Source organism: Peromyscus maniculatus, chromosome 3, assembly GCF_049852395.1.
Source record: "Peromyscus maniculatus bairdii isolate BWxNUB_F1_BW_parent chromosome 3, HU_Pman_BW_mat_3.1, whole genome shotgun sequence".
Taxonomy (NCBI): domain Eukaryota; kingdom Metazoa; phylum Chordata; class Mammalia; order Rodentia; family Cricetidae; genus Peromyscus; species Peromyscus maniculatus.
In genome coordinates this window covers 108089468-108104875 of record NC_134854.1, presented here as the reverse complement: position 1 = coordinate 108104875, position 15408 = coordinate 108089468, and the positions used below count along the sequence as shown (strand labels likewise).

General features: G+C 46.6%; 1 protein-coding gene across 8 annotated transcripts in view; it reads right to left on the bottom strand.

Moving 5' to 3' along the window:
- Cfap92 (cilia and flagella associated protein 92 (putative)) overlaps positions 1–15114 on the bottom strand; it is a 48924-nt gene extending 33810 nt beyond the window's left edge. For 3 of the 8 annotated variants that reach the window (XM_076567140.1, XM_076567141.1, XM_076567142.1), the window contains exons 1-7: positions 14099–14598; positions 10780–10967; positions 9918–10122; positions 6357–6500; positions 5237–5309; positions 4058–4179; positions 435–587 (exon numbers count right to left, since the gene is read on the bottom strand). In XM_076567140.1, coding sequence (XP_076423255.1) covers positions 435–587; positions 4058–4179; positions 5237–5309; positions 6357–6500; positions 9918–10122; positions 10780–10967; positions 14099–14459 — 1246 coding nt within the window. In that variant the 5' untranslated portion in view covers positions 14460–14598. Of the gene's footprint in view, positions 1–434; positions 588–4057; positions 4190–5236; positions 5310–6356; positions 6501–9917; positions 10123–10779; positions 10968–14098; positions 14599–14976 lie in introns of those variants that run through there. The other 5 variants (XM_042273568.2, XM_076567144.1, XM_016003048.3 and 2 more) reach the window with 4 other exon arrangements.
- Positions 15115–15408: the final 294 nt, after the last annotated feature.

Sequence of the window (15408 nt, the reverse complement as noted above, 5' to 3'; positions counted from 1 at the left end):
CCATGGTGACAATGAGAAACCCCTGCCCCCAACACCATCCTAAGTCTGTCGTGTGGATGGACAGAAGCTTCTCATGAGAAGTAAATGTCACAAATGGTCCATAAAAACTGCATCCTTCTGTTCCCTTTACCTCAATGAGGACCGGTAGGGAAGCAGTCACTAAAGAGTGGTGCCTTCTTTACCACACAAAACTATGACAGTTATTCTCACGGGTTTTCTTGTACTTTGGAGTCAAACACTCACATTGAACTCCTGACTCTACACTGGTAAGCTGTGTGATGCTGTAGGGTAGCTAACCTCCCTGGGCCTGTGTTTCTTTCTCTGTATAGTTGAGAGATTCCTGAGGTGACAGTGAGGGAGAAATAAGGGACAGAGCAAGATCTCAGTCACCACAAGTGCCTCACGGGTGAGCATTCTAAGTACGCGTTAGCTACCGGCAAGGAGAGGCATGACGGAGAGCTGGATGGAAAAGACACTCGGCTTCCAGGTGGCGGCTGTTGGCAGCTTCGGGTCTGCTTCCTCCTCTGTCTGATATTTCTTCACTTTCTTTGGACTTTTCTTCTTCACCTCTGAATCTTTCCCTTTAACTTTCGAAGCAAATGAAATAAATGTTAAGAAGGGATTTGCCATGCTTCGATATGTACATTCACATATGATATAGAGATCAGGAAGGTTCTGGAAGCTTCTAGAAATCAGGGTTATCTTCTGTACTGCTGTCTCTTCCTCACAACCAGAGGGATAGCTGAACTTAGGTGACAAACTATCATCAGCTATTGGCAGCTGTGGAGAGAGGGTGTCTCCAACCCCTCTGAGACCAAGGTCATCATGGTGATGACACTGTACTGTGCTCCAATGCTTAAGTCACTGAGTCACAGAACAGTGCTGAGGTCGGGCTATGGGGCTGAGCTAACATCTAAGCCCAGTTCCACCTTCCTATGGGAGCAGGGAGGGGCTTCTGACCCTAGATACCTCATCTGTCTGAGGACAGCAGTGTGTTGGGAAGAGAACAGGAGCAAAGAAGGAAATGCTCGGCTCAGCCGGGCCTGGTGGTGCATGCCTTTAACCCTGGCACCCAGGAGGCAGAGGCAGGGGGACTCACAGAGGTGAGTTTGAAGCCATCCCATTGTACATAGAGAGTTCCAGACCAGCCAGGGCTACACAATGAGACCTTGCCTTCACATGCATGCATGCACACATGCACAAAAATATAAAAAAATAAAAACAGAAAAAAAAGAAAAAGTGCTTAGCTCAAGTTGAACTCAGCCAACAGCACAAGCTGTTAGCTTGGGGAGCATGACAGTCAGTGGAAAAGTCTAGAAAGTCCAGGCCCAGGTATACACATGGGAGAGCTGATTGGAGCCACAAGGGGCCTTTCAAAACAGCAGGAAAGCAGGGACTTCCAGCAAGTTGCAGAGACCATTTTAAGCAGTTAAAATGGCAGGGCTATCTCATACCATCTCCGCAATGAACTCCAGAATAAACTTCAGAATCATCGAACAGCCTCTTGAGCCTACACTGGCATCATCCAAGGAAGAGTTTCTCAGGTGTATAGCATAGTATAAACTAGAAAGAGGCAGTGAAATAACTTCTACACAAAGCGGGACACCACAAGTGGGGTCAAAGGATGCCATAAACCCTGTCTGGGAAGGTCATCTGCCACTGACATCCATAACTAGCAGATGGTGTGAGGCAGGTCATGTAAAGTCGGGACTGCACAAGCCTCTACAATACTGCACAGCCACACTGGAAGCCAAGGGTATAGAGCCAATGTGGCTGAGCACTGGAAGGGGGAAAAGGGAAACCCTAAACATGGATCACTGGGGTCAGTGGAGCCCCACCTAGGCAAGAAACATCCAAACCGGGCACAGACAACTGGCTTGTCCCCAAGTCTCCCAAGCAATGAGAACACAGTGGTCCCTGCAATGGTGTCAGGGACAGCAAGCCCCTTGGGAAATTCAAGTGTCCTTTGACAGAATGGGATGATGGATATTTATCTGACAGGGTGCTCTACAAAAGCAGGAATAAAGCAGGTAGTGTCCTTACACATGTGGACATGAGTAAGCTTCAGAAATGAAGCTAAGCACAAAGAGCAAGCTAAAGGTGTTGGAAAGCTTTGAGCAATTTTCACTCTTCACAGGGATAAAAACACTGTTATTCGAATGTGTGAGAGCGAGTGGGTTGGAGGAAGGAAACAAGAAAGATGACCCTCAAAAAGCAGGATGCCGTGAGCACTTATACTGTATCTGTGATCTTTTGTTCCTTAAAAAATGGAAAAGAGGGCATAGGGAGATGGCTCTATGGGTAAAGGACCCACAAGCATGAGGACCTGAGTTCAAATCTCCAGAACTCACATAAAGTCAGACACAGTAGTACAGAGCTGTGGTTCCAGTGCTCTCAGGGAGAGATGGGAGAGACAGGAGGGTCCCCAGAAGCCAGCTATCCTGGTGTATGTAGCCACAAAGAAAAAAGAGACCCTGTCTCAAACAAAGTGGAAGGCAAGGATGGACTTCCAGGGTCAACCTTCTGACCTTGAAATGTGTACTGTGGCATTCGTGGAACCACATGTGTGTGCATGAGCTTGCGCGCGCGCGCGCGCACACACACACACACACACACACACACACACACACCACATAAATATACATGTAGAAAAAGCAAGAAATGGTGAAATATGGCAAAATATTAAATCTTAAATTGTGGCACATGGTTGTTATATTTTCTGTGAATTTTTTCTGTCTTTATTCAAAATAAAAGGAATGGTTTGAAAACCCTCACTAAGCTGAAAACACATTTTCTAGAAAAGAGAGCCTTCTGGAGGACTTGAGAGGAATTCAAATGTGAGTGTGGGGACCACACCTCGAGACTCCAGCACCCAAACAAGATCTGGATGATTGGCAGGGGAGGAAACAGCTGTAGCAGCTACGCAGGAGTAAGGCGAAGCAACCCATCCAGGAAAGCCTCAACTCCCACTGGACACCCATCGGATTACCAAAGACACAGTGAGAGAGTCCAGGCTAAGAATGAGCAGGTGGATTGAGCGATGTCTTGGGTTTCTGTTACCATGACCAAAAGCAGCTTATGGAGGAGAGGGTTTGTTTGGCTGACAGGTCACAGGCCATCATCAGGGGAAACCAAATAGAGAACTTCAGCTGGCAGGAACCTGGGGGCAGGAGTTGAAGCAGAGGCCATGGAAGAGTGCTGCTTACTGGCTTGTTCTCCTGGCTAGCTCTGCATGCTTTTTTATACAATGCAGGATCACCAGCCCAGGCATGGCACTGCCCGCAGTGGGCTGGACCCTTGCACATCAATAATCATTAATCAAGAAAATGTCATATAGGCTTGCCTACAGCAAGCTGATGAAGGCATGTTTCCAGTTGAGGTTCCTCTTCCCAGATGACACTAACTTGTATCAAGTTGGAAAAAAAAAAACAAAAACAAAAAACCTCAACCAGGACAAATGGCTTCTGAGGATTCTTATTGCTCTGCAGGCCAAGATTTCATGCTTTGTATGAGACAGCCCATGACATAAGATGCTATACCCTTCATCTCTCCAAGAAGCAAACCATCCCTTGTCTATCCTGAAGAGTTTTTCCATAACCCCAACAACTCGGAACCTACCCCAAACACAGCACTACCATGCAGTGTCCAACTGTTCATTGGGAAGTTTGCTTTAGAGAGCAGACATTTTCATGTCTACATTTGCATACCCATGGAATCATGGACCAGGAATACAAAACTTTTGGTGGAGTGGAAAGAAACAAAATTCTGTGCATGAATAGATGGACAGACAGATGGGCAGATGGACAAATAGGCGGATGGATGGATGGATGGATGGATGGATGGATGGATGGATGGATGGATGGATGGGTGGATGGATGGACGGACGGATGGATGGATTGACTGACTGATGGGAAAGTGAAAGTGTATATAATACAGTATAATATCTAACATGTTGTTAGATGCTGAACAATTTTATTCAAAAACCTTAAATTTAAATATTTCACAACATTTCAAGTCTAATTACGTTATAAAATATCAAAATCCCATCATAACTTACTTTGAGACTTTTGTTTTTCTATCATGTTTGTTAAGCTACTCAATGAGGCTTTCTCGATAATTTCATTGATCTCCATCATGGTTGTTCCAGCCAAAGAAACAGGTGTTTTTGCCGGGGTCCGTCTAGAAAATCCTCACAGAGACAGGATAGTGAAGAGAAGGCATACAGGTGCCATGTCTTGAATATGCTCACTGGTCCTTACTTACTTCTTAAAAGTATATGTATGTGAACAGTCTAGGGATTTTGTCAAATGTAGATTATGCCTCAGGAGCCTGGGGCAACCCGGGACTCATTAAGTCTACTGAACTCTCTAGTAACCATGACCCGGGGGCCATGCTTGCATGACCAAGGTTCAAACCAACTAGAAAATGGGAAGAAAAATAATATATTCTGTAAGTAGCTAAAACTATGAAACATCTAGGAACCCTCAAGAATTATCTACAACATCTACAGGAGGTAAATATTAGCTCCATGAAAGTCTATAAAGAGGGTGCATGTTAAGTAAAAGGATATGCCATGATCATGAGTGGGATAACGTTAAATAAAGGTCAATTTTCTCAATTTAATATGACAATTCAATGAAAAACAATATTTAAAAGTCAAAATTGTTAGCTAGACATGATTGCATGCACCTTCAGACCCACACTCAAGAAGTTTAGGCAGGAGACTGGCTTGAGCTTGAGAGTATGAACCTAACCTGAGCAGCGGAGAGACTGTCGCCAAAGACTGAGCAGAGGAAGTCACCACTGCCTACTGCATGTGGTCCTGGCTCTCTTCATAGCACCCCAGACCCACAGCTATACTTCCAGTCTCTACCCTACTTCTCCAGAACCAGCTTGGCTATCTGAGGACCCAGGGTGGTGACTTTCTGGAAGCCCTAGCTGAGGCTCCACAGACTGAGGCTGCAGGCTAGAATCCTGGCTGTCCCCAAATGCCAGCTTTCTGACTTAGTGAAACTCAGTGGAGGCCCTTGCTGCCTTTTTCAGAGATTGGGGGTCAGTCTCAGAAAAGCATTCCTGCCAAGAGTGCACCAGCTTCCTTTCCTTCCCTGGTCTTTCCCTTTCCCTAGGTTGCTTCAGATCCACCTTAACCAAAACCAGCCAAAGAATGTATAATGACTCAGAGCTGGGCTGGTGAGGAGGGGCCTTACTCCCACACCAAGTAAGCAGCTCTCCTTACCGAGATCCAGAGGGGTCTTCCGTCTTGAGTGACTTCTCACATTCCTCACTGTTCTTAGAAGAGCTTTCAGGCTCTGCTTGGTGAGAATCAAAAGTTAACAAGAGTCTCCGAGCTTCACTCAGTGCTGGTTCCCAGCAAATGATGTCCCTGCTCACATCAGTGACGCGTCTGCTGGCAAAGGCCTAACACAGCAGCTTCAGAAGCTTCCTTCAGAAGCAGGATTTCTTAACGAGTGAAGGACACACCAGACAAATGAAGGTGAGTGGGACCCTACCGGTCAAGGAGGAGGAGGAAAGTCTACTCTATGTGGAAGTGTTGCTTCAGTACTGCTTATCAATATATTGTAGAATGCTGAAAGCACTCCCCAGAGTCTCCAGTTCCCAACTATAGAAAAGGGTTAGCCAAATTACAGTCTTTTTGGATAAAATATTACAAAATACTACATAGCCACCACAAACGAAGTTTATAGAAAGTTCTTAAGGACATGGGAGCTGCTTGTGATGATATACAAACCCTCTCAGAAGACAGAAGCTCTGTGTGTATCTTGGGTAAACCCATATGCTAAAAACAAAAACAAAATGAGTCCTAGAACAAAAACAGAGAGATTTGATGTAACAAAACAACCAAAATGTCTCATCCACTGCAATCAGCAATGGGATCATAGATTATTTTCCTACTTTTTTAGACTTTTCTATAGTGACTGGATTTTCTTTTAAAATTAGCTTCCAAAGCCCAAAAATGTTTTATTGTTGTGGGGTTGGGTTTTTGTTTGTTTGTTTTTTGCTTTGTTTTTAAGTCATGAAACAAATATCCATTAAATCAGCAGCACACTGGCTCACAGTTGCAATTCCAATATTTAGGAGGCTAAGACTTCACACTCAGCCTGGCCTACTGGCCTACATAGTAAGTTCTAGGCCAAGTTAGTGAGACCCTGACTCAAAAAAATCAAAAGAGGGAAAGTGAACGGGAGAGGACAGGGCAGGGAAAGGGAGAAGAATCAACCATCAAAACCAAGACTCTCAGGGGCACGGGAGCAATGACTAAATGGGCCATGGGATGCATACTGGCCTTTCTCCTGGCACAGTGCTGAGCTCGGGTGTCCACAGCCATCACTCCTCACCTTGTGGAGACTTCAAGTGTTTTTCTGCCTTTTCTTGGTCACCTGGTGGGTTCTCTTCTTTCAACTCCTCAGGGACAACGCTGGGCTTATGACTGGAAATTGTAGACAACCTTTTCTGACTTAAAACCAAAAGTTTCACTTCCTCTGGAATGAGAAAATGGATCCATCAAAAACGCCCAGTCCTCTGACACCTCCCATGGACATATAGCAGAGGACAAGAGGATAATCTACGACACTGCCACCAAATACTTGGAAACTGGGTCACATATCTGTTAGGGACAAGTGCTTGTACCTCAGTACCCCTGAGCACCTGTGTGTGCTATGCCACTGGATCTCCACATTTCACTGCAAGGAAGGAGTTGCCATGTTCCTCATCTATACATGAGGAATCTGATACTTAGGTAACTTTTCCATATCAGAGTCCTTAGAACAGAGGTTCTTAACCTGTGGGTCACCACCATATCAACTATCTAGCATGTCAGATATTTGCATTATGATTCATACCAGTAGCAGAATTACAGTTAAGAAGTAGCAACAATAATTTTATGGTTGGGGGGTGGTAGTCACCACTGCTGCAGAGTAATCCTTCTGTGCATTGTGAATATGTATTACTCCCATTGGTTAATAAAAAGCTGACAGGCCAGTAGCCAGGCAGAAAGTATACGTAGGACATCGAGATACAGAGGACTCTAAAAGGAGGAAGGGCAGAGTCATGGGGAAGCCAGCCAGTTATCAAAGAAGCAGGACATATAGAAGATGAGGTAACAAGCAATGAGCCATGTGGCGAAGCATAGGTAAGAAATATGGGTTAATTTAGCTTGTTAGCTAGTAACAAGTCTGAGCTATTGGCCGAGCATTTATAAGTAATATTAAGCTTCTGTGTCGGTTATTTGGTAGCAGGCAGTCAAGACAGGAGAAGTCCACCTACACGCCACAGCATGAGGAACTATCTTAAATGGTCAAAGCATCACGAAGGTTGAGAACCACTGCCTTAGAAGAACCAGGTCCACATGCAGTCCTTGCCCCTAGGCAGGGAACTGCATCCCCAGGCCAGTCTCTCTGTCAGCATGAAGCCTCCCACTCATAACAGTATCAAGCATTCCATAAATACATTGTGAATGTGTAAGTGAATATGGGAGTAAGTGAAGACCGTGGAATCGTCAAGAAAGAAGTAAAAAAAGAAGAAGCTAAATCTGACTCATTGTTGAAAGGCAGATAAAATTTTTGGAGAAAGCGATAGGAATGAGAGGCCCCCAAGATGTGGCCAGCTGCCAGAAGGAAGCCCTGTCAGGAGTTCAGTGTCCTGAGTGAGGGGGTGGGTGCTTCAACAACAAAAAAATGGAACCGGAGCCAGGTGGCGATGGCGCACGCCTTTAATCCCAGCACTCGGGAGGCAGAGCCAGGCAGATCTCTGTGAGTTCAAGGCCAGCCTGGTCTACAGAGTGAGATCCAGGACAGAAACCAAAATTACACGGTGAAACCCTGTCTCGAAAAACAAAACAACAACAACAACAACAAAAATGGAGCCCGAGGGAGCAAGTCCTAAAAGACCTTCAATGAAACACCAGGATCAATGGAGAGATACTGGCCCTGGTAGCAGGAGAGAGGAGACAGGGTGGGGAGAAAGATGCTAAGAGAGTGAGAATTGATGCAGACAGCTACAGGGCAGAGTTCTGGAAAACCCTCGTCAAGTAGGAAGCAGGTGCTGGGAGTGTAGCAGAGGCTACCATACCATCTGTGGAGGTCAAGAATGAAGTTTTCACCCAACACTGAACACCCAAGGAGCTGAGCAAGAGGAAGCACAAAGGCCAGCTTTACTACAGATGTCCCACTGACCTCTAGCACATGATCTGCCAAACGAATGTCCTTCTGCCATATAGAACAGCCCTCTTAGGGTGTTTCTATACTCCCAAGAAATAAGGTGTTTACTTAGGTATTTTTACGTGAAAAAAAAGACAGATCCACAGGGAGGCTCTTAATAATGGCCATCTCTGGACAGACACTGTGTGGCTTTAGTTTTTCTTTCTTCTTCCTAGACATTTCTAACTGGGTTTTATGTAGTGAATATCTACTGTTCCTTTAATGGAAAAAAAATGTATTTAAAATAAGAGGCAGGGACACCAGGCTTGGGACAGAACTCAAGGAAAAGCTCTCGCTGTGACAACTCAAAGCACCCTAGGCAGAGGCCATGGACTCTCCCTGCAGGGTCCAGACCTCGTTCTTCTCACTCACTGGATTCCAGGGTCCTTTCATCAGGCCATGTAGAAGCTATTGTCCCAACACCCGCTCCAGTGGGACGCAGACACAGACCAGAAATTCCAGTTTAGGCCAGGCCCTGGAATCCACAAAGGACATCTACAGGTAGCCAGTAGCCCACATCCTGAGGACAAGAATCTTTCCTTTGGTCTGAATGACAAAAGTTATATATTGGTCCCATTTTCTTCCATAGAAACTCTATGGATATGAGTTTAGATTTAAATCAGTGGTATTCAGTGAGTGGTGACTCAAACCCACTAAGGACACCTGGTAATACATGAAGGGATTCTTAAGCCTAGGATACCGTTCTCATATACAAATGAAGTGTCTTAGGGAAAGAAGCCCAACTCGAAAACAGGAGATTCCTTCTTGCTGTATGAATACTCCTTTCATCGTCCAGAGGAGACACTACAAGGTATTTTGATGAGCCTTTGTGGTCACAAGTCCCAGGGACCCTCATCTCTACCTCCCCAAAACTATAGTTGCAGGTTCATGTCACCACACCCATCTTTTCCCCATGAGATTTGGAAGGTCAGATTTGGGTCCTCATATTTGCATGGCAGACACTTTACCAAATGAGCCACCATACCAGCTGGAGGAGGTGGAATTCTTAACAGTTTGTTTCTTTTCCTGGAACTAAAGACAGAACCTGGAAATTCATACATGCAACACATGCCTGTTACCACTACACTGTATACACAACTCTTCTTTTGTTTCTTGGTATCCCTATTTAATTTTGAGTAAACATCCACTGCCAGTCTGGGGAGACAGGCTAGTGATGAAAACTCATCTGAGAGCCGCTCTGGAACAAAAGGTCACCAAAGGTAAGGGAGGCACATAGACACTGCCCATGGACATAGACACACCATGACTCCCCAGGTGTGTCCTGGGTAGATGGCACACTCCAAGACAAAGGAACACTCACTTTTACTCTGATTACAGATTTAAAATCCTCTATCTTAAATGATTGGGACTTAGAACTCTTCAGATTTTGGAATGTTCTCGTATACAAATGAAGTGTCTTAGGGGAAGAAGCCCAACTCGAAAACAGGAGATTCCTTCTTGCTGTGTGAATACTCCTTCCATCGTCCAGAGGAGACACTACAAGGTATTTTGATGAGCCTTTGTTTTGACCACCTTCTGCTGTCATGTGACTTCAGTTGTGGAATTTTCCACTTGAGCTATTGTGTCAGCGCTAAAAAAGTACCATACTTGATATCATTTCAGACTTTAGATTTCTGGACTAGGTATGTCCAACACAAGTTGCCAGGAACACTTAAAATACAAGCAAAACACCTGACTTACCAAAAGATTCTGGGTCTTCCGTGTAAACAGCTGTCTTCAGCCGGTGGTATCTGACTTTTTTAGAAACTTTGTCCCTGGTGTCCCAGAGATTCAAAGTGATTTTGTGAAAGTTTATTTTCTTTAATAATTCCTTTGTCATGTTGACATTAAAGGTCTGGCTCCATGACACCCAGATTTTGTCATCTTCTTTCCATGGCTTCACGGTCTGTGGAAATACCGTTCAGAGACTGTGGGAAATGAAGGACTCACCTACAGACCAGGCACTTCCCACAGCCTAGCCCCAGCAGCAACATAGCAGGTATGACACCCTCTGCCTAGCTGCCTTCTGTGGCTGCCTCTCGCCTAGCTCCAAATCCCAGGGAAGTGGGGCCCTGTGCACTGGACCCTGTCAGGGCCACCAGTTCCTTGAAAACCACAATTTAAGCCAATGCATGCGCAGTGTCCCTGGTGATTACTTCCCATCAATGATGCAGAGCCAAACCTTTGCGGGAGTTCCCATGTGTGTTGCATGTTGGAATAGCCCTTGCACTTGAACATTCACACACACGTGTATATATACACATACGAAGAAAGAACTTTCAAGGCCTACAGTGAATGCTCAGTGCTTAAAAAATAAAATACAACAAAAACCTTGTTTGATGAAACATCCAAGAAACTACAGGGTAAAGGCATCTAAAGAAGAATCTGTGTAATTACATCTGCAGGTCCACTCTGCATCTCACTCAGGAGATTACCCAGGATCCCACATATCTAGAAAGCTCCGCCATTGGGTCTGCTGTGGGTCAGTGGGGCATCTTCTGTATCCTCAGTGTGACATTCCATGCAAAGACACACACACTACACACACACACACACCACCAACCTTTATTCCTGAGTCCAGAAACACTTTGGCCACTCCAGGAAACACCACGATATCAACTTTTTTGGGTTCTACGTCATCAGGCAGGAAAAAGTACTCAATGTGGTAGAATCGACGAGCTTTTGCAGACCGGTTGTCTGGTTTAGGGGTTTTCTTTTTATCACTAAAATTTGTGACTTTTCCCTTTTGAACTAGAAGACACAAGTTTAGTGAGCCTTGTTCTAACCTTTGGGAAACAAGATCTAGGCCCACAGCTCCCTGAAAGCAAAAAAACATTGCTGTAGTTTGGGAAGGTCTCCAACAGCCCATGTGCTCCTAGCCAGTGCTGTCATCTGGAAATAGTAGAACTTCAGTTGGGCTTCATAGGAGGAGACCAGGTCAGTGGGAGTGCACCCCAGAGGGGATACTGGGGTGTCAGCATCTACTCCCTCTGTTCTGTCTTTGCCCCCCCCACCCCCCACCATGGCTGTTTCCTCCCCAGGCACTTCCACCATAATGTCCTGCTTTGTGACAGACCCCAAACTAATCATGATCCAAGTTGTCACGGTCTGGAACTGTGAGCCAGAAGAACCCTTTGCTTCTTACAAGTTGAGTGTCTCTGGTATTTTTCTGTGACTAACTAGCTAACTAACTAGCTAACTAACACAAAGAGCACGTGCTGTGGCGGCTGTGTGCTGCCATGTTGCTTCTCCATCAGACCCAGTTCGGCAGAGGACAGTGTAACTAAGCACCATGCACACAAAGCTGAAGGGCATGCTCTGAGAGTGGGTACTCCTAAAGATTGTGTGTCAGCCGCCCTGTTTGTCTCCTTCCAGACCCAGCCCTAAGAAGCAGGTCAAAATCTCAGGACAATGTGGAGGCAGCATGAACAGGGTTCTGATGAACAACAGGATGCTGGGAGCAGCATCTACCCAGGACCCTGCTTCCTAGCTCCTCTTGGCAAAGTCTTGTAGGAGCGAAGAGAGCAGACATCCAGACGGAGGAAACAGCCTAGCAAGAACTTCAGCAGTGATGCTGCCCATGTCAAGTAGACAGGCTGATCAGATACAGAAATGAGGCCAGGCCCAGCCAGAGGCAGGAACCCGAGGGGCCACCAGAGCCAGCCAGGAGCTTAAAGGAATCTTTTAGGTTGGGTCTTTCTTTTCCTACCATTAGATGGCGCTAGGAACCCCACATAAACTTGAGACTGTCTTGTTCAGTTGGTTGGTTTTGAGACAAGATCTCAGCAAGTTTTCCAGGCTGGTCTCAGGTTCTTGGACCAAAGTGACCTTCCTGCCTCCCAAGAACTTTCAGTATGGACCCAGTTTCCCATACACATCAATTCAAATATCGTAATTATCTTTAGGCTACCAAAGAAAAATTGACGAGAACAAAGATTTTAAATAGCCTATTTCCTTACCTCCTCTATCTCTTTAAGACAAGGTATCACTATGTTGTCTTGGCTGACCTGGAACACACTATGTAGACCAAGCTAACCTCGAACTCATAGAGATCTACTGGCCTCTGCCTCCTGAGTGCTGGAACTAAAGGAGTATGCCATCACTTGAACCCTAAAGTATGCAAACCTTTAAAGCTACCCTTTTGTTCCTTTATTTTTTGTTTCTGGGTTCTGGGGCTTTGTTCCTCTTTTTGCATTTTTTTTCAGGTTTTTGTTTGTTTGCTTTTGGTTTTTGTCTTGTTTTGCAACACTGGGAAAGAGCCCAGGCCTTGAACATGCTAGACACACTACCACTGCTCCATTGTCAGCCCAAAAGGCAGTTCTGTGACTTCAGCTCTTTCACTCCAGGCAGAAGCTTCTGCTTCACCCCTGTGTTGCCACAGTAGTTAGCATTAAGCAGTTTGAAATAGGGAACTACCTGTCAATTCTTATAGATATTAGGACCTCCTACAAAGGTACATGTTCTGGCTAGTTTTATAATAACTTGATACAAGCTAGAGGCATCTGAGAGGAGGGAACCTCAACTGAGAAAAACCCATAAGATTGGGCATTTTCTTAATCAGTGATTGACATAGGAGGGCCCAGCCCATTGTGGGTGGGGCTACCCCTGGGCTGGTGGTCCTGGGCACTATAAGAAAGCAGGCTGAGCAAGCCATGAGAAGCAAGCCAGTAAGCAGCACCCCTCCATGGCCTTTGTATCAGCTCCTGCCTCCAGTTCCTGCCCTGCTTGAGTTCCTGTCCTGGCTTCCTTCAATAATGAACACTGATGTGGAAGTGTAAGCCAAATAAACCCTTTCCTCCCCAATTTGCTGTTGGCCATAGTGTTTCATTGCAGCAATAGAAATCCTGACTAGACAATACAACTGGCCAGAGAGCTTATTCTGATCCAATCAGAGCAAATCTAGACAGAAATGAATGAATAGCCAAATATGGTGGTGCACACCTTTAATCTCAGCATTTGGAAGGAAGAGGTAAACGGATGTGTGTGAGTTTGAGGCCAAGCCTGGTCTACTTATTCAGTTCCAGGCTGGCCAGAGCTTCACAATGAGACTCGGTCTCAAAGAAAGAAAGAAAAACATCAAGCAGTGGTGACCTGTGCCTTTAATCCCAGCACTCAGGAGGCAGAGGCAGGTGGATATCTGTGAGTTGGAGGCCAGCCTGGTCTACAGAATGAGTTCTAGGACAGCGGGGGGGGGGGGGGGGGGGGCCGCGGGAGGGGGGGTGTGTGTGCAAATAGAACTTCCATTTTCTGTTACTGGGAGGGCAAAATATTATAACCCTTTCAAGGACAATTTGACAACATCCATTAAACAATTTTAGTGCATACCTTCAAAACAACAATTCTACCTCTTGGAATTAGGGATACAGAAGTGACCACACATATGCACAAAAATGTATATAAAGGAATGTCTAGGCTGGGCATAGTGGCCCATGCCTTTAATCCCAGCACTCAAGAGGCAGGTGGATCTCTGAATCTAGCCAGAGCTACATAGTGAGACCCTGTCTCAAATACACACACACACACACACACACACACACACACACACACAAACACACACTGAGAGAGAGAGAGAGAGAGAGAGAGAGAGAGAGAGAGAGAGAGAGAGAGAGAGAGAAGGAATATGAATATGACCTGCTTCTTGGGGCCCCTGAGTGTGCTGAGTGAGTCACACAATCACTTTCTTGCCTAGCCAATAGCTGGGTCCCCTGAATTTTCTGTTCTTTTTCTGACCTCTGCCTCAGTTGACACCAGCCACTCTACCATGGGAGGGGACTTGGTGGAGAGGAAGGAGGCAAGATATGAGCACTCACTAACTCCCAGAGGAAGCCAAGTAGTGTCCTGCTGTGTGCAGAAGTTGAGTAAAGCTGGGCTTCAGCACCTACCCGTTATTGCGGGGAAGGCCAGAGAGATAATGAATCTGCAGGGGACAACCTGGGGCACATCAGAGTTATAGGTGCAGACAGGCCCTTCTGAGGAATGCAGGCTGCTGAACTGGTCCTCAGAGTCCCACTCCTGAGCTGGGGTCCTGGATTTCAGGTACTCCTCCGTCTCCTCAAACTCGCTTGCTGACTGGTAAGCACTAGCCATGGAGGAGGCAGGATCCATGCTTGCTCTCCCCTCTTCCTCCCATTCCCAGGCCCGCAGGGACATCTTGTACAACACCAGAACGGCCCTGGTGGGAGACAGCAAAGACCTCAGGAGTAAACGCGCCCAGTGCAGGAAGGCCCATCCTCCGGGTCCCATCTCTGTCTTGTTTCCAATGTCCCAGGCTTCAGTGGAGGCCTACTTATACAGTGAGTGCTTCGTAGTTAAGGAGAAGCAGTGGGTGAAGAAGCCAGAGAGAGGCAGCTGACAGTGACGAGCAGCGATATTCCTCTGACCTGAGCCCAGCAACTCCTCTCTCAGAAAACAGGAGTTGGTCAGTGGGTGCTCTTGGCATCCAGATCTAGGTGAGCTAGTTCACCGCTGACCCGGGAGGCACGGGAAGGTGGGAGACCTGACTCTCTCAAGAGGCTGAGGCAGAGTCCTGGAGGTGGGCCCAGCATAGAACAGACAGCTGCCACTTGCAGGAAGGGGAAGTGAGCCGGCACAGTACACACTGGACCCCAGCAAGATGCCCTGAGGCAAGGCACAGAGAGAGCTCTGACTCAGACATCACTCAGGTTTCAAGCTACCGAACTCTGGCTGCCAGGAAGTCAGCGCCTGGGGGACCTGGGGCGTCTGAGGTGAAACGGAGGCTGAACCTACGCTCATGGGTTACCTGTGAGTAGGCACACCTGTGGGCTCCTGCACCTGCTGCACAGTTGCAGCCACTCTGATCAGGGAAGCTGGGCGCAGGCGCTAAAGGTAGCTGATCCCAAAGGGACTTTGTTAGGCGGTTGCCAGGAGACCTCAGCCCACGGCTGGGGGGCGGGGCTTCCTTCCCCCAGCTGAGTTCGGCTCCAGCCTGCAGGCTCTGGGAACCTTCTTCGAGGTCTTCTGAGGGAGTCAGAGCTTTTCAAGGAGCTCACTATGCAAGCCGGCAGACATATAAAGAGAGATTTCTCGCGACACAGCCTCTGCGCAGCCTGGGTGCACCAGACCAGTCCAAAAGGTGAAAGGCCGATTCAGAAAGCGATTGCCTTCACCCATTCCTTCATTGACCCAATATTTAAAAAACTCTCACCGGGAGCTCCATTCCTATTATGCGCCT